The sequence below is a fragment of the Macaca fascicularis genome, chromosome 5 (genome assembly GCF_037993035.2).
Source record: "Macaca fascicularis isolate 582-1 chromosome 5, T2T-MFA8v1.1".
NCBI lineage: Eukaryota > Metazoa > Chordata > Mammalia > Primates > Cercopithecidae > Macaca > Macaca fascicularis.
This window is the reverse complement of record NC_088379.1, coordinates 58,243,529-58,268,361: the sequence shown is the minus strand read 5'-3', so window position 1 is coordinate 58,268,361 and position 24,833 is coordinate 58,243,529. Positions and strand designations below refer to the sequence as shown.

The 24,833-nt window shown below is 40.9% G+C and overlaps 1 protein-coding gene across 3 annotated transcripts in view; it reads right to left on the bottom strand.

The window, feature by feature from the left end:
- Positions 1-17,307, bottom strand: part of CDKL2 (cyclin dependent kinase like 2) — a 53,970-nt gene extending 36,663 nt beyond the window's left edge. Inside the window, exons 1-3 of one of the 3 annotated variants that reach the window (XM_074039860.1) lie at positions 16,856-17,307; positions 12,211-12,407; positions 4,953-5,037 (exon numbers count right to left, since the gene is read on the bottom strand). Coding sequence is in view for 2 of the 3 variants with exons in the window: in XM_045392486.3 (XP_045248421.1) it covers positions 12,211-12,378 (168 nt within the window). In the remaining variant the exon portion in view is untranslated. The remainder of the gene's footprint in view (positions 1-4,952; positions 5,038-12,210; positions 12,408-16,855) is intronic. The other 2 variants (XM_045392486.3, XM_045392485.3) reach the window with 2 other exon arrangements.
- Positions 17,308-24,833: the final 7,526 nt, after the last annotated feature.

Genomic DNA, 24,833 nt, shown 5'->3' with positions numbered 1-24,833 from the left:
TGACGTACCCTGAAAAGACAAAAAAGTCCTCCTTTAATATAATGGAAAACTATATATATATGTATGTATGTATAATGGAAATAAGGCTCATAGACAGCAGTGAAAACATCCCTAGAACTGAATGGCACCAAGAAACAGCAGTGGGGAAGGGCTGGATAAGGAATCACACAGAAACACATTTGCTGGAAATAGTCTCTCAGTGAGGCAGAGTAGAAGGCAAAACAATTCGTTACGAACAAACCTGCAACTGCAAGTTTTAGAGAAATTAAACCTAATATAATTAAATCCCACACTCAGGCATATGTGATAAGGAACACCATTGTGAATTATGGTAAATTCCTGCTAGCCTGGAACAAAGTCATGGCCTTTCCCCAGAACCTCCTACAAATAGTCCTCCAAAGACTCAGACTTTATTATAAGAAACAATCTAAAAGGAACCAATCAAGGATCTATTCAAAGATGTAAGAAATGAGGAAGAAGGGAGAAAGAAACACAAATGGTAGATTAACACTCACCAGAAAAAAATGTTGCCACCTTTAAAGGGAAAGAAATCAATGGAATACAGAATACAGCTCTCAAAATCCTCAAGAAAATCCAAGTATAATCCAGGAACGTTATACTCAACCAAATTGTCATTCAGATAAAAGACAACATGAGCATTGAATCTATTTAAGGCAGGACTAAATCTTATACAAATGTGGGCATCATGGTTACAAAATAGAAAGTGAACATTTTAAATGCAACAATGCACAAATGATATAGAAGATGTAAACAAGATAAAAGTGTATATATACACCAGGTGCAGTGGCTCGCACCTGTAATCCCAGTGACTTGGGAGGACAAAGCAAGAGAATCGCTTGAGGCCAGGAATTTGAGACCAGCCTGTGCATAGCGAGACCCCATCTTTACAAAAAACTTTAAAACTTAGGCTGGTATGGTTGGGCACACCTCTAGTCCCAGCTACTCGGGAGGCTAATGTGGGAGAATCACTTGAACTCAGGAGTTGGAGGCTGCAATGAGTGTGGTGAGCTATGATCATGCCACTGCACTTCAGCCTGAGCAATACAGCAAGACCTTATCTTGAAAGAAAATGAAAAAACAAAACACTAAAGTAAATAAGATATTTTCTGAAATCAGATGGTAGGTGAGTGGGAGAGAAAAGGAACTAGAAATATAATAATTACTTTACAAAGAAGTAACTATGTTATTTAACACTATAGTTATTAAGGTAAGCAATACAGCTAGGCATGGTAGCTCATGCCTGTAATCAATAGCTTGAGGCCAGGAATTGGAGGCTGCAATAAGCTATGATCATGCCACTGCATTCCAGCCTGGGTGACAGAGTGAGACTCTGTCTCTTAAAAAATTAAAAAATAAAAAAAGGTTACCAAGGAAACACATCCAATATAAATATAAACATAATATAAGGAATTCAGGGGCCAGGCACAGTGGCTCATAGCTGTAATCCCAGCACTTTGGGAGGCTGAGGCAGGTGGATCACCTGAGGTCAGGAGTTCAAGACCAGCCTGGCCAACATGGCAAAACCCCATCTCTACCAAAAATACAAAAAAATTAGGCGTGGTGGCATGCCTGTCTACCACCATGAAGTAATGAAGTGATATCAATGAAGTAATCACAGCTTCTAAGGAGGTTGAGGCAGGTGAATCACTTGAACCCAGGAAGCGGAGGTTGCAGTGAGCCGAGATCGCACCACTGCACTCCAGCCTGGGTGACAGAGTAAGACTCCATCTCAAAAAAAAAAAAAAAAAAAAAAAGGAATTCAGAGATCATATAGAAAAATATTTTTAAAAGAGTTATACATATACATCATGGAATATTATGCAGCCATAAAAAAGAATGAGGTCATGTCCTTTGCAGGGACATGGATGGAGTTGGAAGCCATTATCCTCAGCAAACTAACAGGAACAGAAAACCAAATACCACATGTTGTCACTTATAAGTGGGAGCCAAATGATGAGGGCACATAGAGGGGAACAACACACACTGGGGCCTACCGGAGGGCAAAGGGTGGGAGAAGGGAAAGGACCAGGAAAAATCTGGATAGTCAATGACTGACAATTCTTTAAACCCAAGACTTACATTGTGACTGTGACAAAATCCAATTCCATTATTAATAATCTGAAACAAATACTTTTGAACTACTTGGTAGTCTAGTCCATTTGGAAAGAGCTCCAAGTCATCAAGAATTGTGTGCTCAACAAATTAAAAAACTAGGTACCATCATCACCTAATCATTAGCCTAATGGATACCAGGCTGAATATCTAGGTGATGAAATAATCTGTACAACAAACTCCCATGACACATGTTTACCTATGTAACAAATCCATACATCCTGCACATGTACCCCTGAACTTAAAAGTTAAAAAAAAAAACTTCTACCCTGCCTTCCCTTTTTTTTTTTTTTTTTTTTTTGAGACGGAGTCTCGCTCTGCCGCCCAGGCTGGAGTGCAGTGGCCAGATCTCAGCTCACTGCAAGCTCCGCCTCCCGGGTTCACGCCATTCCCCTGCCTCAGCCTCCTGAGTAGCTGGGACTACAGGCGCCCGCCACCGCGCCCGGCTAGTTTTTTGTATTTTTTAGTAGAGACGGGGTTTCACCGTGTTAGCCAGGATGGTCTCGATCTCCTGACCTCGTGATCCGCCCATCTCGGCCTCCCAAAGTGCTGGGATTACAGGCTTGAGCCACCGCGCCCGGCCCCTGCCTTCCCTTAAAAACAGACATTTTACAATGTAAAAGAAGTGTTGCTAAGAAAAAAATAAAAGTTATAAAAGAATACGATATTATACATAATAATAACTAATACACAATGCTTACTATGTTGCAGGTACTATTCTAAGCACAAAAGCCTTATAAAATAGGTACAATTATTATCCTGCTTTATAGCTGAAGCAACTAACTCACGCAGAGGTTAAGGAACTTGTCCAAGGTCACACAGCAATAACTTATGAGGCATGATTAAAACATCTTCTCAAAAAAACCAAAAAACTAAACAAAGAAACTGACAAAAAATGCCCCAAACCCACAAATTTCATATCCTAATGGAACTATAAATTCTGGCAAATTCTATTTTATCAAATTAAGACATCTAAATGATACTAGAATGTCAGTTGTTCCATTGGGCTGTTTTGGCACATTTCTAATAGAAGAAAACATTACACTAAAACTTTTTACTCTATAAAAAATTCACACTATAGCACCAGATAATTTCTCTCTACTCTATGTCAAGTCCTTCTTGCAAAGATTTCCACACTATCTCCAACCCTGCAATCATAATTAAAGCACAGACTATCCGCTGGGCGTGGTGGCTCATGCCTGTAACCCCAGCACTTTGGGATGCCGAGGCGGACGGATCACGAGATCAGGAGTTCGAGATCAGCCTTGCCAAAATGGTGAATCCCTGTCTCTACTAAAAATACAAAAATTAGCCAGGCATGGTGGCGGGTGCCTATAGTCCCAGCTACTCAGGAGGCTGAGGCATGAGAATCGCTTGAACCCGGGAGGTAGAGGTAGCAGTGAGCCAAGATCGTGCCACTGCACTCCAGCCTGCGCAACAGAGCAAGACTCTGTCTCAAAAAAAAAAAAAAGCACAGACTATCAGCTCCACAGGTTCTCTGTCTTTGTGCTTGTCTTTTTAATGGCAGATGGTTACCTTCTTTCGTAATGGCAGACTGAATAACTCAGACCAGCCCTCCAGTTGAAAATTCTTTTTTTTTTTTTTCTTTGAGATGGAGTTTTGCTCTTATTGCCCAGGCTGGAGTGCAATGATGCGATCTCGGCTCACCGCAACCTCCTCCGCCTGCCAGGTTCAAGTGATTCCCCCGCCTCAGCCTCCCGAGTAGCTGGGATTACAGACATGCGCCACCATGCCGGCTAATTTTGTATTTTCGGTAGAGACAGGGTTTCTCCCTGTTGGTCAGGCTGGTCTCGAACTCCCGACCTTAGGTGATCCACCCGCCTTGGCCTCCCAAAGTGCTGGGATTACAGACGTGAGCCACTGCAACCAGCCATTGAAAACTCTTTAAAAGTTGGATTGATTTTCAAAAAATCTTCTTCAACATATAAAAGGCTAAAACGACAGTGAGGATTACTGGGCTAAAATTGAGAACAGGAGAATCCAGAGAGTTAACCTCAGGACTCAAAGCTAATTTTGACATGAAGTAACAAATGTAGAAATGAGCTTTGATTTTTGTGGCTCCACAGGGCTAAAAGGGAAAAGTCAAAGTCCAAAAGCCTTCTAAAGGTGGGATAGCTGAGAAACCGCCTCCAATTAAAGCTAGGACCCAAAAAACTACATCCTCCAGAGTGAAAATGAGCAGAAATAAACGAGGCATCGCTAGACTTAACAACACATTCAAGGAACTAAAAGCCTTGAATCTGGATTCACATACTGGACTGGGAGCATCTCCATGTACCTGTCAGAAGCAAATGAATATTGCCTCTGGATAAAGGAAATCTTAGCCTCAAAATATTTCTACAAATAAAATTTCAAAAACAATATTCAATTCTAAAGGATAATGAGAAACACAAGATAAAAAGAGACTGTAAGCAAGAACTTTGAACTTACTAAGGAGGTTCTGGGCTGGCAGTGTGCTTGTATCAGACAGAAATCAGAACTGGGAAAATTTTAATGTAAATACTTGTTCATTACAAAGGGTAGTTAATAACTAAAGGGGGTAAAAGAAGACTGTAAGGGATATGTTTAAAGTAGCAAATACATGAAGCCCTATTTTTAGGGCTGAAGGAAAGTGCATAGTGCACAAGATGGAACTAAAAATCTAAAAGAGCCCCCAATAACCACCAGACATTTAGTCCTCTTTGGAAATGGCCCAGCAGCCACAAAAATGTAAAGATTACCAATAGTGAAAAAATTCACCAGAGCACACAGGCCAGAGATGGTTTGTAGAGTAGCCAGCAGTTGGTAGAGTAACTCACCAGAATGTGCCAAGTAGGCCAGAACTGGTCCTTGAAAGATGCTGAAGTGAGCTAACAGACCTCCCACATGGTGATGGGCTCACAGCTGTATTTAAAAAAAAAAAAGCACACTAGAAGCTGGAAGAAAAGCCTCTTCCTCTTGCTAAGGACCGACAGTGTCTTTCCATGCCCCCTATCTGTTGACAAAATCTAAAATCAAATCAGCTGGCAAAAAAAGAGAAATGTTTACAGAGTCCAGCTCTAATATCACAAAGCAGGTAAAAAAAGGAGTGATTTGGAGTTGAGAGACAATAAATTGTTTACTGGCACAGTGCTCACAAACATGGAAGAATGAAATAAAAATTGTCTCTGGAGAAAAATAATTTTACCTTAGCCTCAAATTATTTTTAAAAAATCTTTCAGGACAGGTGGCTCCCACCTATGATTCTAGCATTTGGGAAGGTTGAGGTGGAAAAATTGCTTGAGCTTAGTGGTTTGAGACTAGTCTGGGTAACATACTGAGACCCTGTCTCCACAAAAAATAAAAAAAATTAGCTGGGCATGGTGGCACATGCCTGTAGTCCAAGCTCCAAAGCTACTTGGGAGGCCGAGGCAGGAGGACTGCTTGAGTCTGGAAGATTGAGGCTGAAGTGAGCCATAATTGTACCACTGCACTCCAATCTGGGTGACAGAGCAAGATCCTATCTAAAAAATAATAACAGGCCGGACGTGGTGGCTCAAGCCTGTAATCCCAGCACTTTGGGAGGCCGAGACGGGCAGATCACGAGGTCAGGAGATCGAGACCATCCTGGCTAACATGGTGAAACCCCGTCTCTACTAAAAAATACAAAAAACTAGCCGGGTGTGGTGGCGGGCGCCTGTAGTCCCAGCTACTCAGGAGGCTGAGGCAGGAGAATGGCGTAAACCCGGGCGGCAGAGCTTGCAGTGAGCTGAGATCCAGCCACTGCACTCCAGCCTGGGCGACAGAGCAAGACTCTGTCTCAAAAATAATAATAATAATAATAATAATAATAATAATAATAATAATAACAACAACAACAACAAAGATAATAGTATTTCAAAGATAAGATTCAGCACAAAATTGAAGATATGCAGGCATACAATGAAATAAGACACCATAAGTAAGATATACCAGAAAATATCAGCAATTGAAACAGATACAGAATGACTTCAGATATTGTAGTTATCAGATATGGACTCTTTAAAAAAGAAAGCCAACCTCAAAAAACGGAGGGAACTTAAAACCATAAAAAGTAACATAACAGATATGGACCCAAATAAAATTTCTAGGATGGAAAAGTATAATTACTTTTGTTGACAGTAACAGTAGACTAGGTAATTTGTAACAATTCTCCAACTGAATACAAGTAGAAAAGCTGGACAAAATGTATAACACAACTACTTGGAAGAATGAAAAAGATAATATAGTAAAAAATACCTGGGCTAGGAAGACAGAAACCCAGAAAGGTTAGCCAGGCAATTAAGGCCAAATTTTGTTTAACCCAAGAAACATATGCCACTTTAGAGGGAAGACTAAGAGGATCAGTAGCACTTTTCACCATGTTGCAGGCCTAAGGTAGCAGTGACTGACGTTCAGGGCCCATGAAAGTGAAAAGAAGGAGTTCAGTGCTGGTGAAATCTTTTCATTTGGGTTAGCCCTAAAACTCCTCAAGCTATCAGTAGTAGCTGATATGAAGCTTAGTATATGAAGCTGAATTCTTAAATGGAGAAGAGAGAAAGAATGGGACAGTGGCAGTATGTGAAGCAACAATTATAGCTGAGCATTTATTTATTTATTTGTTTATTTATTTATTTATTTATTTGAGATGGAGTCTTACTCTGTTGCCCAGGCAGAGTGCAGTGGCACGATCTTGGTTCACTTCAACCTCTGCCTCCCAGGTTCAAGAGATTCTCCTGCCTCAGCCTCCTGAGTAGCTGGGACTACAGGCGCACACCACCACGCCCAGCTGTATTTTTAGTAGGGAAAGGGTTTCACCACGTTGGCCAGGCTGGTCTCGAACTCCTGACAAGTGATCCACCCACCTTGACCTCCCAAAGTGCTGAGATTACAGGCATGAGCCACCACGCCCAGCCTGAGCGTTTTTAAAAATAACAAATTACATTATTTGATAGAAGCAAGAGCCATAAAATTAACAGACCAAAAAAAAAAAAAAAAAGGCCGGGCGCGGTGGCTCAAGCCTGTAATCCCAGCACTTTGGGAGGCCGAGACGGGCGGATCACGAGGTCAGGAGATCGAGACCATCCTGGCTGACATGGTGAAACCCCGTCTCTACTAAAAAAATACAAAAAACTAGCCGGGCGAGGTGGCGGGCGCCTGTAGTCCCAGCTACTCAGGAGGCTGAGGCAGGAGAATGGCGTGAACCCGGGAGGCAGAGCTTGCAGTGAGCCGAGATCTGGCCACTGCACTCCAGCCTGGGCGGCAGAGCGAGACTCCGTCTCAAAAAAAAAAAAAAAAAAAAAAAAAAAAACAAACAAACAAAAAAAACCCATACCTAGGCATATTATTGTAAACTCCTGAAAAACAAAAATAAAACCTTAAAATTATCTAGAAGAAAATGGTTATTGAAGAACACAATAAGACTGATGTCTGATTTTTCAATACAAGCAATGGGAGCCAGCAGAATAGTAGAATTCTATCTTGAACATACTGAATGTAATTAACTGACAACGCTGAATGCTACATCCTGAGAAAATAGCCTTTTTTTCTTTTTTTTCTTAAGCAATGAGATCTCACTACCGTGCCCAGGCTGGAGTGCAGTGGTTATTCACAGACATGATCATAGCACACCACAGTCTCAAACTCCTGGGCTCCAGTGATCCTTCCACCTCAGCCCTCTGAATAGCAAAGACTATAGGCCCATGCTACCACAACTAGCTTGAAACAGTCTTTTAAACACAAAGTAGAATATATACTAACAAAAATGAATAGAACTTCTTATCATCAGATTTGCTTTAAAGAAAATAAAGGAAGTGCTTTAAGCATAAGGAAAATGAACCCAGATGGAAACTCAGAAATGCAGGAAAGATTAAAGAGTAATAGAAAGGGTAATATTAGGTATATCTTAATAACTGCTGACTGTGAACAATTTTAAAAGGGATTTAACTATATATAGAATTTAACAATATTACATAGTAGCAATAACACATATATCTGATGGGTGGAGGGGAGAAAGGAGGGGGTAACTGAAGTTAAAATTGCTAAGATTTTTGCACTGTAAAAGTACCTGTTTGAGTATCAGTAAGTCAGGTTCGTATATTACAATATCTAGAATAATTTCTAAAATACTAGCAAAATAATGTTTAACAAAATAATGTTTAAAAAGAAAAAAACCTAGAAATATGGAAGGCAACTAGGAAGATAAGTATAAATCCAAATATGTAAGTTTTATATTAAATATAAATAGACTAAACACTCCAAGTAAAATACAAAGACTATCAAACTGAATAAAACAAAAGAAACAACTGTATCTGCTTATAAGAGATATGCTTTACATCTAAAGACACAGAAGGTTAACAGGAGAAAGGATTAAAAAGTATATATCATATAAATAATGATCAAAAGTGCAAACATACTAATGACAAAGTATATGTTAAGACAAGAAGACTGGCCAGGCCTGGTGGCTCATGCCTGTAATCCCAACATTTTGGGAGGTCGAAGTGGGTGGATCACAAGGTCAGGAGTTTGAGAGCAGCCTGGCCAACATGGTGAAACCCTGCCTCTACTAAAATACAAAAATTAGCCAGGTGTGGCAGTGGGCACCTGTAATCCCAGCTATTCAGGAGGCTGAGGCAGGAGAATTGCTTGAACCCAGTGGGTAAAGGTTGCAGTGAGATGAGATCATACTACTACACTCGAGCCTGGGTGACAGAGCAAGACTCCATCTCAAAAAAAAAAAAAGACAAGAAGACCAAGAAACAAAAGGGTTATACAATGTTCATGAACTGGATGCAATATTGTAAACACATCAATTCTCCACAAATTGATCTACATAAATTCAATTAAATTCCTAGAGTTTTTATGAACATTGGTAAATTGATTCTAAAATTTATAATTTGTATATGGAAATGCAAACAGACAAAAATAGGGAAGATAGTCTTATAGAAGAAGGACAAAACAGAAGGGATTTATTCTACCAGATATAAAAACTTACAAACTAGGCCAGGTGCAGTGGCTCATACCTGTAATCCCAGCACTTTGGAAGGCTGAGGAGGGTGGATTGCTTGAGCCAAGCAGCTCAAGACTAGCATGGGCAACATGGCAAAACCCTATCTTTACCCAAAAAAATACAAAAATTAGCCAACCATGGTGGCACACGCCTGTAGGCCCAGCTACTCAGAGGGCTGAAGTGGGAGAATCACTTGAGCCTGTGAGGCAGAGATAGCAGTGAGTCAAGATCATGCCACTGCACTGCAGCCTAGGTGATAGAGCAAGACCCTGTCTCAAAAAAAAAAAAAAAACGCCGGGCGCGGTGGCTCAAGCCTGTAATCCCAGCACTTTGGGAGGCCGAGACGGGCGGATCACGAGGTCAGGAGATCGAGACCATCCTGGCTAACACGGTGAAACCCCGTCTCTACTAAAAAATACAAAAAAAAACTAGCCGGGCGAGGTGGTGGGCGCCTGTAGTCCCAGTTACTCGGGAGGCTGAGGCAGGAGAATGGCGTGAACCCAGGAGGTGGAGCTTGCAGTGAGCCGAGATCCGGCCACTGCACTCCAGCCTAGGTGACAGAGCGAGACTCCGTCTCAAAAAAAAAAAAAAAAAACCTACTAACTAGAATAAACATGATTGTGGGCTACTGGTGCAAGCTTAAACAAATAGACCAATGGGACAGAATAAAATCTTACCTATATAGGAGAACATGTGGCAAAAGGAATATTCAGAACAGTGGAGAAAAAGATGGTATTTTCAATAAATGTTTCTGGGACAACTGATAGCCATAAGGGAAAAGTCATAAGATTTGACTGTGTCAAACACCATTATTAAGATCAAGAACAAGTATTAGATAATTAGGAATGATAAATATAATCAATCCAAAGTAACAAAAGTAAAAGACATAGAGAATTGGTAATACAAATAGCACATATTAAGGTGGTAGATATATATATTCAAAATACATCAGATATTATATTACAAGTAAATGGAATAAATGCTCCAACTAAAAGGCAAATATTGTCAAACAGGAAAAAAGCAAAATGTAACTATACAGTTTTCACAAGAGATACATCTAAACAAAAATTCAGAAAAATTAGGGGGCCAGGCGTGGTGACTCACACCTGTAATCTCAGCACTTTGGAAGGCTGAGGCAGGCGGATCACCTGAGGTCAGGAGTTTGAGACCAGCCTGGCCAACATGGTGAAACCCCATCTCAACTAAAAATACAAAAATTAGCCAGGCATGGTGGGGGGTGCCTATAATACCAGCTACTTAGGAGGTTGAGGCAGGAGAATCGCTTGAACCCAGGAGGCAGAGGTTGCAGTAAGCCAAGATCGCGCCACTGCACTCCAGCCTAGGCAACAAGTGTGAAACTCCATCTCAAAAGAAACAAACAAAAAAAAGCATTCAGAAAAATTAGAAGTAAAAATATGGAAAAGATTTACTATGGAAACACTAACAAAAATTAAACTAATGTATGTACTCATTAATTTCAAATAAATTAGATCTTAAAACAAAATACTGGCCAGGTGTGGTGGCTCACACCTATAATCCCAACATTGAAAGGCCGAGGTAGGAGGATTACTTTAGCTCAGGAGTTTGAGACCAGCCTGAGCAATATAGTGAGACCTTATCTCTACTAAAAATAAAAAAATTAGCCAGGCATAGCAGCACACACCTGCAATCCCCGCTACTTGGGAGACAGGTGTAGGATTGCTTGAGCACAGGAGTTCAAGGCTGCAGTGAGCCATGATGATGCTATTGCACTCCAGCCTGGAGGACAGAGTAAGACCCTGTCTCAAAAAAACAAAACGAAACAGCCGGGTATGGTGGCTCATGCCTGTAATCCCAGCACTTTGGGAGGCTGAGGCGGGTAGATCATGAGGTCAGGAGTACAAGCCCATCCCAGTCAACATGGTGAAACCCTGTCTCTACTAAAATACAAAAAAAAAAAAAAAAAAAAAAAAAGAAGCTAGGCATGGTGATGCACACCTGTAGTCCCAGCTACTCAGGAGGCTGAGGCAGGGGAATCACTTGAACCTGGGAGGCGGAAGTTGTAATGAACTGAGATAGCGCCATTGCACTCCAGTCTGGTAACAGAGTAAGACTCCGTCTCAAAAAAAATAAAAACATCGAAACAAAATATTACTATAATAAAAAGGGTTATTGCATAATGACAAAAGATTTAACTCAACAGCAAGATAAAATAATTCTAAATATAACACACTAATAATACTGTTTCTGTTTTAAAAAATAAACATTAACTGAACTACAATGAAAAGCAGAAAAATCAATAATCACAAAGGAAGATTTTAACATATTCTCAGTGTTGGATAAAACAAGCATATAAGAAAAATAAATAAGAATTTGGAAGATTTGAACAACACAATTTAACATGAACTAATGAACATATATGAAATACTTTTCAAGAACAAGAGGGTTTTTTTTAGTTGACTATATTCTGAACCAAAAAGCAAACATCAAGAATCAAAGAAATAAATTCTTATATGGTGTATACTCGGATCATAGGGCAGTTCTGTCACAAATAAATAACCAGGAAATAACCTAGAAAATGTCCATGTTTGGAAATTCAGAAATATACTTTTAAATAACTCAGGGATTAAGAAAAATATAACGGAAATGAGAAACTATTGTTAGCAATCAAAATTTCCAGGATACATACCAAGCTGTTCCTACAGGAAAATGTATTCCTTAAATGCATATTTGAGGGGAAAAAAGGCTGGAAATTAGAGAAGCATCTATCTCAACAAATTAGGAAAAGGAGCTGCAAAATAAACCCATACAAATAAGTAGAAGAAATGAAATAATAAAGAACAAAAATTAATGATATTCCTACTAACAAGTCATCAAATCTGGGGGTGGTCTTTGGGACTGCTAACACAGACCATAGATAGATGATTGATAAATACACAGAAAGACACAGAGAGAAGGAATAAGCACTTTTAAAATCAGGTTTACATTCACGAGATAAATGAATTTGCATATCTAATCATTGTATTTCTTCTTATTGCCAAAAAAGGAACTTCTACTCATATTTTTTCGATTCAATATATGCATTTACTCACCTTTAGTAACTTGATTTCTCGCATTGCAATCTTTTTAACCATTTTGTCATCGTCACTTTCTAAGAACTTCTTTATGGCCACAATTCTTCCAGTATCTTTATTCCTACACTTCACCACCATTCCATAACTCCCTTCTCCAACCAATCCCAGGTTTTCATATTTTTCCATTTTAACTTAAAGTCAGTAGACACTTTTTGCTGTGAAAACCAAAACACAGAATTAACAACATTGAGTATGTTAATTTCCTCCACCTTCCCAGCAAATTAATTCTTCCCTGCTTGTCTTCCATATTACATGGCTGTCCTGTATTAATTCACAATTTCCTAGTGTTTCTATATGTAAACTACGTTTTCAAAATGGTCACACACATTAATCTATGTTTTCAAAATGGTCACACACATTTCATAATAGACAAGGCAAATGGAATTGAAGCCATTAACTTTAAATTACTAAATGTCATGTTAATGAAATTCCATATATTTTTAATTATAATGAAGCAATACTTGAGCTATCATACATAACAATTACAACTCACTTTAAAAAGCACAATTCCAGCCTGGGCAACATAGCAAGATTCTCTCTCTACAAAAAACATTTTTAAATTAGCTGGGTGTGGTGGTATATGCCTGTGGTCCCAGTTACTTGGGAGGCTGAGGCAGAAGAATTGCTTGAGCCCAGGAGGTTGAGGCTGCAGCGAACTGTGATGGCACTGCACACCAGCCTGAGCAATGGAGAGAGAATCTGTCTCAAAAACAAAACAAAACAAAACAAATAAACAAAATGCACAGGCCAGGTGCAGTGGCTCACGCCTGTAATCCCAGCACTTTAGAAGGCCGAGGCGGGCAGATCACCTGAGGTCAGGAGTTCGAGACCAGCCTGGCCAACATGGTGAACCCCTGTCTCTACTAAAATACAAAAATTAGCCAGGCATGGTACTGCACGCCTATAATCCCAGCTACTTGGGAGGCTGAGGCAGGAGAATCCCTTGAGCCCAGGAGGTAGAGGTTGCAGTGAGGCAAGATCACTCTACTGCACTCCAGCCTGGGCGACAGAGTGAGACTCTGTCTCAAAAAAAAAAAACAGCACAATTCCTTTTCACTCAAAGATGCATAACTGAATTTGGTGGGGGTTTTGTTTGTTTATTTGTTTGTTTTTGAGACGGAGTCCTGCTCTGTTGCCCAGGCTGGAGTGCAGTGGTGCAATTTAGGCTCACTGCAACCTCCACCTCCTGGGTTCAAGTAATTCTCCTGCCTCAGCCTCTGAGTAGCAGGGATTACAGGCGTTAGCCACTACACCCGGTTAAGTTTTGTATTTTCATAGAGACCGGGTTTTGCCATGTTGCCCAGGCTGGTCTCGAACTCCTGACCTCAAGCGATCCACCCACCTTGGCCTCCCAAAGTGCTGGGATTACAGGCGTGAGCCACAGAGCCCAGCCTGAATTTTGTTTTAATGAAGATCAACTTTTTTGTTACACTGGATTTAGATCCATGTTGGCAATACTTACGCACCTTCCACTTAATTGGAAAAAAAATAGTTGATCACATAACAAATTAATGCAGAGCATCTTTCAGAAAATATTTTTCTTTTCTTTTCTTTTTTTTTTTTTTTTTTGAAATAGAGTCTCGTGCACTGGCGTGATCTCGGTTTACTGCAACCTCTGCCTCCCGGGTTCAACCGATTCCCTGCTTCTGCCTCCCCAGTAGCTGGGATTACAGGCCCCGCTACCACACTCAGCTAATTTTTGTACTTTTAGTAGAGACGGGATTTCGCCATGTTGCTGTTACTACATTGAACTTAGAAAATAAGAGTAATGACATCGGTGTATAAGCAGATTTTTAAAATTAAATTAAATTAAATAGTAGTAGTACCAAATACCGTGAAAGTATTTCAAAAATCCTGTTAATGATTACTCACTAATCATTAACTTCATAATTTGATAGTTGAATAATCAATTACTTCATAATTTGAATTTGTGTTCGAAATTTTTTTTTTTTTTTTTTTTTTTTTGAGACGGAGTCTCGCTGTGTCACCCAGGCTGGAGTGCAGTGGCGTGATCTCGGCTCACTGCAAGCTCCGCCTCCCGGGTTCACGCCATTCTCCTGCCTCAGCCTCCGAGTAGCTGGGACTACAGGCGCCCGCCACCACGCCCGGCTAGTTTTTTGTATTTTTAGTAGAGACGGGGTTTCACCATGTTAGCCAGGATGGTCTCGATCTCCTGACTTCATGATCCACCCGCCTCGGCCTCCCAAAGTACTGGGATTACAGGCTTGAGCCACCGCGCCCGGCCTTTTTTTTTTTTTTTTAAACGTAGTCTTGCTCTGTCGCCCAGGCTGGAGTGCAGTGTCGGGATCTCCGCTCACTGCAACCTCCGACCCCCAGGTTCACGTCATTCTCCTGCCTCAGCCTCCCGAGGCTGGGACCACAGGCGCCCGCCACCACGCCCGGCTAATTTTTTGTATTTTTTTAGTAGAGACGGGGTTTCACCGTGTTAGCCAGGATGGTCTCGATCTCCTGACCTCGTGATCCGCCCACCTCGGCCTCCCAAAGTGCTGGGATTACAGGTGTGAGCCACCGCGCCCGGCCTTGAAATGTTTTACTCATATTATATGACATTTTCTGAATAAAGGCCAATTCTAAGAGAATCTTTCTTGTTTTACTAATGATTGATGAAGGTCCAGCAATCATTAGACAAAATGTTGGTAGAGAAAAAAATTATTTCAATCCAAATACAGATAGATTTTAACTTATAAGGTTTCATTGCCATGGTATATATAAGCTATTAAACTATAACTCCAATAAGAATAAAAAATGCTGCTCTGAATCCCAATGTGGTTCCAAAAGTTTCAGGAGAAAAAAACAGTCTTTTAATAATTATATATCTAATGACATTCACAGTTGATTTTTTTTCACCTGACAATATAAAAATGTTCATTTATTAAATTTTGGAAAGAGAAAAAATTCTTGCCTAATGTATTAATTGTATACTTACCGCAATCTAAAATTAATTTACTCAGATTGTGAACTGTTTTTCCTGTTTCTCTATTGGAACAGGGATGTAAAGACAAAACAAATATTCTCTTTGTTCTAGCAAACTATGCTAATCCAATGTATACAATACGTTTTCCACACCTGACATATAATAGTTTGAGATTTTATAATATACATATTTTTAATGTAGATATAAGTGGAGAACCAGAAGATTGATCTTGAGGGGTAGGAAATGAAAACAATACCAAAGAACATGAACTTAAATTATTTTAATACCGGTTTTCAGAGTAGATTCTACTACAAACCTTTTACAGAGCAGTGTCCCAGACACTAACTTTCCAGGCATTTGACAATTTACCTTCCATCTCACTTCCAATAACTTTTTTTTTTTTTTTGAGACGGAGTCTCGCTCTGTCGCCCAGGCTGGAGTGCAGTGGCACAGTCTTGGCTCACTGCAACCTCTGCCCCTCCAGGTTTAAGCATTTCTCTGTCTCAGCCTCCGGAGTAGCTGGGATTACAGGCGCGTGCCACCATGCCCGGCTAATATTTTTTGTATTTTTAGTAGAGACGGGGTTTCACCATCTTGGCCAGGCTGGTCTTGAACTCCTGACCTCGTGATCCACCCGCCTCGGCCTCCCAAAGTGCTGGGATTACAGGCGTGAGCCACCGCGCCCGGCCTTCCATTAACTATTTTTTAATAAAATATTTGTATTTGAAAAAAATTATCCATATAATTCTATCCCTTCTTAATTTTTGTTCTCTTCCATTAAGAGAGTATGTTTTATTAAGGACTAGGCTTTAGGTTTATCATATCAGTGACAAAAATAGCTTGAATCTATAACCTAGATCATTTTAAAACATTTTGTAAATGGTGTCCTAAATATTTGAAGCATAAAGTGAAAAAAAAAACCGACTTTAAGCATGCCTGAGGTGTTCTGAAGCATATCACAAGCTAACATTAATGCAAGTTGACTGCTTCAAGTTTATTCTGCCAACCAATTGCACATCTGGACACACCACATTGAACACACCTGCTTTTTCAAGTGGCACTGTCCACAAATACTTTAAACGTATCACAGCCTACAAAGCCTCTTGTTTCCTGAAACTGTTACTCATAAACTATAACTTCTCATGCCTTCTACTCTTGAATGGAAAGGTAATACAAACGAAAAAGAAACCTGGCCAATGGGCAAAGAAACCTGGATGGTTCTAATACCAACAATTTGGATAAAATATTTGGAGAATGCTAATTTTTTATTTTGTTTAAGACAGATTGAAAGGCGGGAGCGAAGTCTTACGCCTGTAATCCCAGCACTTTGGGAGGCCGAGGTGAGCGGATCACCTGAGGTCGGGAGTTCGAGACCAGCCTCACCAACATGGAGAAACCCTGTCTCTACTAAAAATACAAAATTAGCCAGGCGTGGTGGTGATGCCTGTAATCCCAGCTACTTGGGAGGCTGAGGCAGGAGAATCGCTTGAATCCAGAAGGCAGAGGTTGCGGTGAGCCGAGACTAAGCCATTGCACTCCAGCCTGGGCAACAAGAGCGAAACTCCGTTTCAAAAAAAGAAAAAGAAAAAGAAAAAGAAAAGACAGATTGAAATCTTTTATAGGTCAAAGAACGAGATAATAGAAGCTTTAAAAAGTACTTATACTTACCGTTTCTTCAATCCGTTCGCATAGAAAGACCCAAAGGTTTTCAACTTGGAAACAAATTTGAGGTGAAATGCATATCGCTCGCAGGTCCAAAAGATGCTGCCTAGCAAACTAGCAATTCCAGCGCTGTTGTGATTTCTTCTGCGGACGCAGTCACGAGTCCAGGGCGAAGCAGGCAGGGAGGCAGGTGGGCCTCCGTCCGCCGCAAGCTCACACTTAGGAGGACCTCCGGCCGCATGCTGTCGTCGTCAAGGCAACGACCTCACTCTGTCCCCAACCATAGGCACAAAGTCTTGGGAGAGAGATACAGCACAGGTCAGAATGCGTTCACGGCAGGCATCAACGCCTTTGTAGGCCAAGGGCTAGAGAGCAATTAGCTGGGTGAGAGGCAGCACCTCCCAGCTCGTAAGGCGCCCAGTACCTGGAGTCTGGGAACCTGCACGGCTCCAACTACCTCTGGGCGAAGGCGTTGGCCGCGGAGCTGGAAGGGGGCGGTTCCTCACCGCCCCGAGTGCCCCAGGCCTCCCTTGTTCTGATTGGCCGAGCCGTGTCGTCACGAGCCATGATTGGTTCAGGGCCAACCACCCCGCCCCTTCACCTAGGGCTCGGCCCAGGTTCTGCTCCCTGACACGCAGAGGCCCTGCGTCCCCACACGCCTTGGTTCTCGTCAGGAGGCGCGTTTCTGCCTTCGCCAGGGGAAGGAGGCGATTGTGATGCCCACGCGAAGGGTAAAGGTGGCGGTTATGTAGGACTGCGAAAACTATGCAAAATGCGATACGGTTTCCCTCACAGCCACGCCGCTGGGCAGGGGAGGGCCCAGGCCCCCTGAGTCGCGAAGGCGCGGCCTGACAGCGATTCCAAGCTTCCTTTCCGTTCTGGGCGGTGGGGCCAGTGTGAGCCAGGTAGGAGATGACGGTGATAGTCTAGGAGGTGATGATTAGTAGGCGAGGCAAGTGGAAGAAGGTAGGTGATGACAGACCTGATGTTAGGAGGGCCCTTGGGGAGGCCAGTCTGGCCATTGAAAGTGAGGGAAAACACTTTGAGATGGAGGAAGGGGAAGAGAGGGAATGAGTGGAATGGGAAAGTGCTGGGATGGCTGGGGATCTGGAGGACACGCACAACATCCGCGTATGGCAGCCAAATGGGGTGGAGTTAGGGCTTGCCATAAAACTTGCCTTAAATGTAAAAATGCAGCTCAATCCATGACTGAGCAAGACTGGTAGGTCAGAATCATGCACAGGCTTAAATCACACAGGAACAGAGCCTTCCCCATTTTCAGGGGATCTGAGGCAGCGAGGAGGCCATAAGGCCAGTAATATTTTACTTTCAATCATGATAACTAAACGTTTCGTGATCATTTTGGTCTCTAAACTACTTTGATTTAGGGAATAGAGTGTTCTGGATAGCAGACAAATGTCTACCATATACCCTAGTCAATATTAAGGTATTAATAATTAATGTTAAGGTATTGATTCTTTCTTGTACATTAAGAAATAGACATTCTTTTTATAGTCTTTTGTGAGTTTGGTTAGTTTGCATTAATCTCCCAGTGGTTAATTACCTTGGTCAAACTGCTTCAAATCTAGTTCCTGAACCTTAATAATTGAGAACCAGACCTGAGGTCTAGTTATGTCTTTGAATAGAATTATTTGGTCAATTCAAGATGTGAGTCTTAATGTAGCAATTAGCTCTATCCTTATCTGTGACCAAGTTGTGAGAAACCTTGTCCCATTTTGGTACCTCTATAGGCTATAAGAGACTCTGATGAACTTCTTTTGTATGGGGGTAGATTCAATTTTGTTGGGCCTGAGGCTCAAAAACAAGAGCGCAAAACTATTTTACTTTTGCAATTTTATAATCATATGCAACCATATAACCTTTTAAGGCCCCTTCATGCAAGAGGCCTAGAAGCTTAAACGGTCCATTCATACCTCACAGGGAACCAAAGGATAAAGACTGAAAATACTGGATTTGGCAAACAAGTGATGCTTTAGAAAACAATTTCAGCCAGATGCCGTGGCTCATGCCTGTAATCCCAGCACTTTGGGAGGCCGAGGTGGGCGGATCACCTGAGGTCAGGAGTTCAAGACCAGCCAGGCCAACATGGTGAAACCCCGTCTCTACTAAAACTACAAAAATTAGCTGGGCATGGTTGTGGGCGCCTGTAATCTCAGCTACTTGGGAGGCTGAGGTAGAATTGCTTGATTCCCCGAGAGGCTGAGGTTGCAGTGAACCAAGTGCACCACTGCACACCAGCCTGGGTGACACAGTGAGACTCTGTCTCAAAAAATAAAAATAAATAAAAAGAAAACAATTTCAATAAGAACTAAGTTTGAAAGCCAGTTGTAGAGGACAAAGGGTATTAAAGACTTACACATTCTGGCCATCTACAGGATTGTTATAGAGAAGGTATTATGTAGAAACAGGATTGTGTTACTATTTTTTCTTTCCTTCTTTCTTTTTCTGAGGCAGAGTCTTGCTCTGTTGCCCAGGCTGGAGTGCAGCAGCACAATCTCGGCTCACTGCAACCTCCGCTTCCCAGGTTTAAGCCATTCTTCTGTCTCAGCCTCCCAGGTAACTGGGATTACAGGCGCCCACCACTATGCTCAGCTAACTTTTTTCTATTTTTAGTAGAGATGGGGTTTCGCCATGTTGACCCGACTGGTCTTGAAATCCTGACCTCAGTTGATCCGCCCGCCTCAGCCTCCCAAAGTACTGGGATTACAGGCGTGACCCATCGCACCGAACCTATTTTTTCATTTTGAAGCGGGAAATATTTATAGGGAAAAAGAGTAGAGAGAGACCTTAAAGAGGCAAGAAAAGGAATAATTAATGAAAAACCAAGGAGAGGTACTGAAGAGTAGGTAATACTGTATGAGAAGGGGTTAGGCTTGAAGAGGTTTAGAGAAAATGGAAAAAACTGAGAAAAGTGTAGGGCATACACTGCGGGCCCAGGTCATCTCAGTAAAAGAACTTTATTTTTGGATAAAAAGGTAATGGTGAGATAGAGGATTAAGGATTTGAGAGCAGAAATACGCTAGAATAGGTACGAAGTCATTTTGATATAAAAGGAACACAAAATAGTAAAAATGTGCTCACTTGAGCCTGAACACCATGAATTTACAGTGAACCAACTGACACTGGTGCCCAGAATTGGGCAACCCCAAAGGAAAGAATGGAGAAAACAGATGGTATTCCATCAGTTCTCTAAAAGAGAGAGGTGGCTCTTTTAGAGAACTGATAATGCAACAAGATTAAACAAAGGAGTTAAGGAATTTCAGAACAAGGATCACTGAGAAAAAAAAGTGAATCAAAGATGCTGGAGAAAATACCACTAAAATTGCTTGCCATGGGCTCCTGCTAGATAGGAAGATAAATATTGACAGCAGTTAGCTAATAAACTGAAAACAAGCCAGGCACGGTGGCTCACACCTGTAATCCCAGCACTTTGGGAGGCCAAGGCGGGTGGACCACAAGGTCAGGAGTTTGAGACCATTCTGGCTAACATGGTGAAACCCCATCTCTACTAAAAATACAAAAAAATTAGCTAGGCGTGGTGGCAGACGCCTGTAGTCCCAGCTACTTGGGAGGCTGAGACAGGAGAATGGTGTGAACCCGGGAGGCGGAGCTTGCAGTGAGCCGAGATTGTGCCACTGCACTCCAGCCTGGGCGACAGGGCAAGACTCTGTCTCAAAAATAAATAAATAAATAAATAAATAAACTGAAAACAGAGGCACCGAGGGTCTGGAAGTCATCATAGGCATGAAGAATAAGTTTAAGAATAAGTTTAAAGGCGCAATATAGGAGGAAAAAGTTATCAGAGAAAGCAGTTTGTGTATTCCAGTTGTTGGAATTGGCACAGGATGATCAGTTCTAAAGGGTGGAGTATTTGGCTGGTTCTTGGGTAGCTGAAGTTGAGTGGAAAATGTCATTGAGTTCAAAGAAACTTGAGGTTACAGTATGAAAAGTTCATTAACATGAACTACCCGAGTAGGACTATAGTGGAAGAGGCTCAGAAAGACATGATTCACTGAAGAAAGTGAAAATGTTCCAAAAATCTAAAGAAAACAGTATGGGAGTGCATGAGGTGGATGTCAAGAGAGGACAGCTCGAGAGATGGCAATAGCAGTGAAATAAATGTGAAATAGATTAAGGACCATGTGACCCAGCAATTCCACTTCCAGGTATTATAAGAGAAATAAAAACATGTTCACGTAAAAACTTACACACAAATGCTCACAACAGCATTATTAATAGCCAAAAAATATATATATATAGAAAAAACCCAAATGTCCATCAGCTGAGGAATAAAATGTGGTGTATTCAACTTAATGGAATATTACTCAACCATAAAAGGAAGTGCTGATACATGATGGATGAATCTTGAAAACACTATGCCAAGGGAAAGAAGCCAGACACAAAAAGGCACATATTATACAAAGTGTCCAGCCTAGGCAAATCCATAGAAACAGAAAGTACATCAGTGGTTACCAGGGGCTATGGTTAGATGGGAATGGAAAGTGACTACAGATAGGTATGAGGTTTCTTTTTGGGGTGATGAAAATGTTCTGGAATTAGGTAGTGGTGATGGTTGTATAACCTTGTGAATATACTAAAAACCACTGAATTGTACACTGAAAAAGGTGAATTTTATGTAATTTGTATCTTAACTTAAAAATAATAGACTAGAGGGGGATTAGAAATTATAGCCTGCCCAGAAATATTTTCCAATGAATTTATATATTTTAGTTTAGAGTAGACCCATTCTTCCTCACATTAGCAATCATCTCTTAAATTGCTGTCCACAACAATCATTTTCTACATATCTTGACATCCAAAAAACAATGTGCTTGGGCCATTTTCTTGCCCATCCCCCACTAGTCACCCCAAAAAGTCACTCACTTAAGCTCCATGAGATCCTGACTGATGAGGTTTTGGCATCACCTCAATTGAGTCACCAAATGAAAGGGCCGTAAAATCTTTAGACTACAAAAGGTTCTTCATTATCAGTATATTATAGAACATGCAACAATGAATACATTTCCCCATTCTATTAAGAAAATGGACTGACTCATTTTGAAGTTTTAAGTTTTTTTGATGAGAGGACATTTGCTAAACCTAGTAGTTTAATGACTTGATTACTACATTAAAAGATTATGAAGACAACTAGATTTGAAAACCTAAAGTATAAGGTGCCACTTATTTTGCCAAGTTCAACATATACCACACCTTGCTGTATCAGCCACCAGCATCTATACCATAGTGGTTGTGAACATAGGAATCCATTCCTCAAATATTAAAAATAGTATATATTCTTTCCCACTTAGTTAACCATGGTAATAAATAAAATAGTATACCTTCTGGTTGTTTGCACTAGTAACATGCCTCTTATTACCCTCCCTTACTTTTCATTTCCTTCTAGCCTCACCCCATTCCTCTGTTCATCCTCCTCATAGCAAAACTCCAGAAAAAGTTGGTGTTCATTAGTTCAATTTCTGAAAATCCAGTCCTCTCTTGGGCTTCATCCTTATTACTTCGTTGAAATAGTTCTTACCAAAGTCACTATGGCCTACATACTGCCAAAGACATCTGTAGTGGAGCTTACTAGCTACTCACAATAAGCTGATTTCTCTTTTACCTGTACGCATGGCTTATTTTTTGCAACCACCATGAAGTTGGGAATGGCTATGTGATTGAATTCAAGCCAATGGAATATGAGATGTGTACATTCCCATTCCTGGCCCATAAAAATCTAGCACTCATGATCCTCCATGCTCTTTTTCCCTTTCAGTTAGCTATAGTAGAGATTATTCCGTAATCTTGGAGCCACCTATTGAAGTTGGTAGAGCCTTCATTCACCTGTTTTTCTAAATAGCTACATGGGAGGAGGGCCAGACCACTGGCCTTTTCACTGCCACTCTAATACTTTTTAGAGGAAGCAGGGAAAAAAACTATTTTATCTAAGCCATTAGACATTTTGGGATCTATTTATTATAGCAGTTAGCCCACTCTAATTCACTTGCTATTTTATTTGAACTTTCAGCAGCATGACACAACTGTCTATCCTTTTCTTCTGATAAACTCTTGAAACTTGGCTTCCCATGACACCAAAACTTATCATATTTTGTCTCATTGTTTTATTTGTATGCTCCTCTCCTGTACTATAATCCTAAGTTTTGGAAGTATCTGAGGTCTCATTCGTCAGCCTCATCTCTTCTATACATACTCTTCTTAAGTGATCTCATCTAATCCAAAGGCTGTAAAGATCTATTTGCACCACTCACAGCACAGACTTCTCAGAACTCCAGAATCACACATTTAATTGCCTGACATTTCTTCTTGGATATCCAATTGGCATGTGAAACTTAACATGGCTAAAACAGAACTGTTGATTTCCCCTCCACAATCCACTTCTCCTCTTTCCCTATGTGAGTACCATAGCCTTCCATCTAAGGTGCTCCCAAATCCTATGAGTCAACCTCGAGTCTTCCCTCCCTCACATTCAAAATCCAATCCCTAAGCAACTTTATAGGTTCTACCTCAAAAACATATCTCATTAACTGACCACTAACCACCATCTCCACTGCTACAACCCTTATCCAAGCTACCATCACCTGTCACCTGACAGCTCTTCCTAATTCAGATCACATCAATATTCAGATCCCTACAATCCCGAGTAAAATTCAAAATACAAGACCACCCTCAATTTAGCTCTTCCTACCTCTTAATATCTACCTATTAATATCATCTGCATTATCTCTAGAGCCATAATGGCCTTCTTATTGCCCTTTAAGATACCAAACTCCTTCCAAAAACAGGGCCTCCAAATTTTCACTTGGAACACTTTACCCCTGGATTTACTCAAGGCCGTCTTCTCTTCAAATCTTAGGTATACCTCTTTTCATTACCATCCTGGGTAGAACAGCCCCATCTCCGGTCACTATTCTCCTGTACTAGTTCTACCCCAATTAGCCATGTGGTCTTGAACAAATAGCTAACCCTTTGTGCCTGAGTTAACCCTTCTGTAAATCGTACTACTCTCATAGGATTACCATTAGGATTAAATAGGTTGTATTCTGCTCAGGACAAATCAGAACTGAAATTGACATGCTTGCTGCCTCTCTCCCTCAAAATACAAATTTCCTAAAGGTAGGTTGCATCTGCTGTACTGCCAGCCAGCATCTAGGCAAGTTTCCGGCACATATTCAGTGCCGGTATTCATTAATGGATATACAAGTTCTTCTCACATCTTTCACATATATGTGTTACTTTATTATTTGTGCCTGCCTTGAAACACCACTCTAAGTCATTCCAACTCACCTTCCAGTGAAATGTCTCACATCTGCTTTCTATTCCAAAAAGCTCGTCACTGTGTCAGGCAGTTTTTTTGTTTGTTTTTAACTTCTCCAAGCTTTAGTTCGCCTCTTAAAAAACTCCTTTAAAGAGGATTATCAGAATAAAAGGTATAATGTATATAAAATGACAGGTCATCAAAAAATATTCCCTTTTTCATAGACACAGTATTCAACATCTATTAACTTCTGTTCCAAGTCCCCACTCTGCCTTATTACTTAATGCTGTGCTTCCTCAATATAATTCCTGATTAAGGGATCCTTAATTTTAGGCCTGCTAGTGGTAGAGACTGAGTTTACAATTTTCTAAAATAAAGCCAGGATAAAAATGCATTCAATTCAAAGTTTACATTCCTGGTGTTTAAAACCCCTTTTCTAAAATTTAATGACTCATTCTGAAGTTGATTTTATAGCCCTTTATTTTTGAGACAGGATTTCACTGTTTTCCGGACTGGAGTGCAAGTGGTGTGAACATGGCTCACTGCAGCCTTGACCTCCTGGGCTCAAGCGATCCTCCCACATCAGCCCCTTAGTAGCTGAGACTACAGGCATGTGCTAACATGCTTGGTTAATTTATTTTTTGTGGAGACCAGGTCTTGCCATGTTTCCCAGGCTGGTCTTGAATTCCT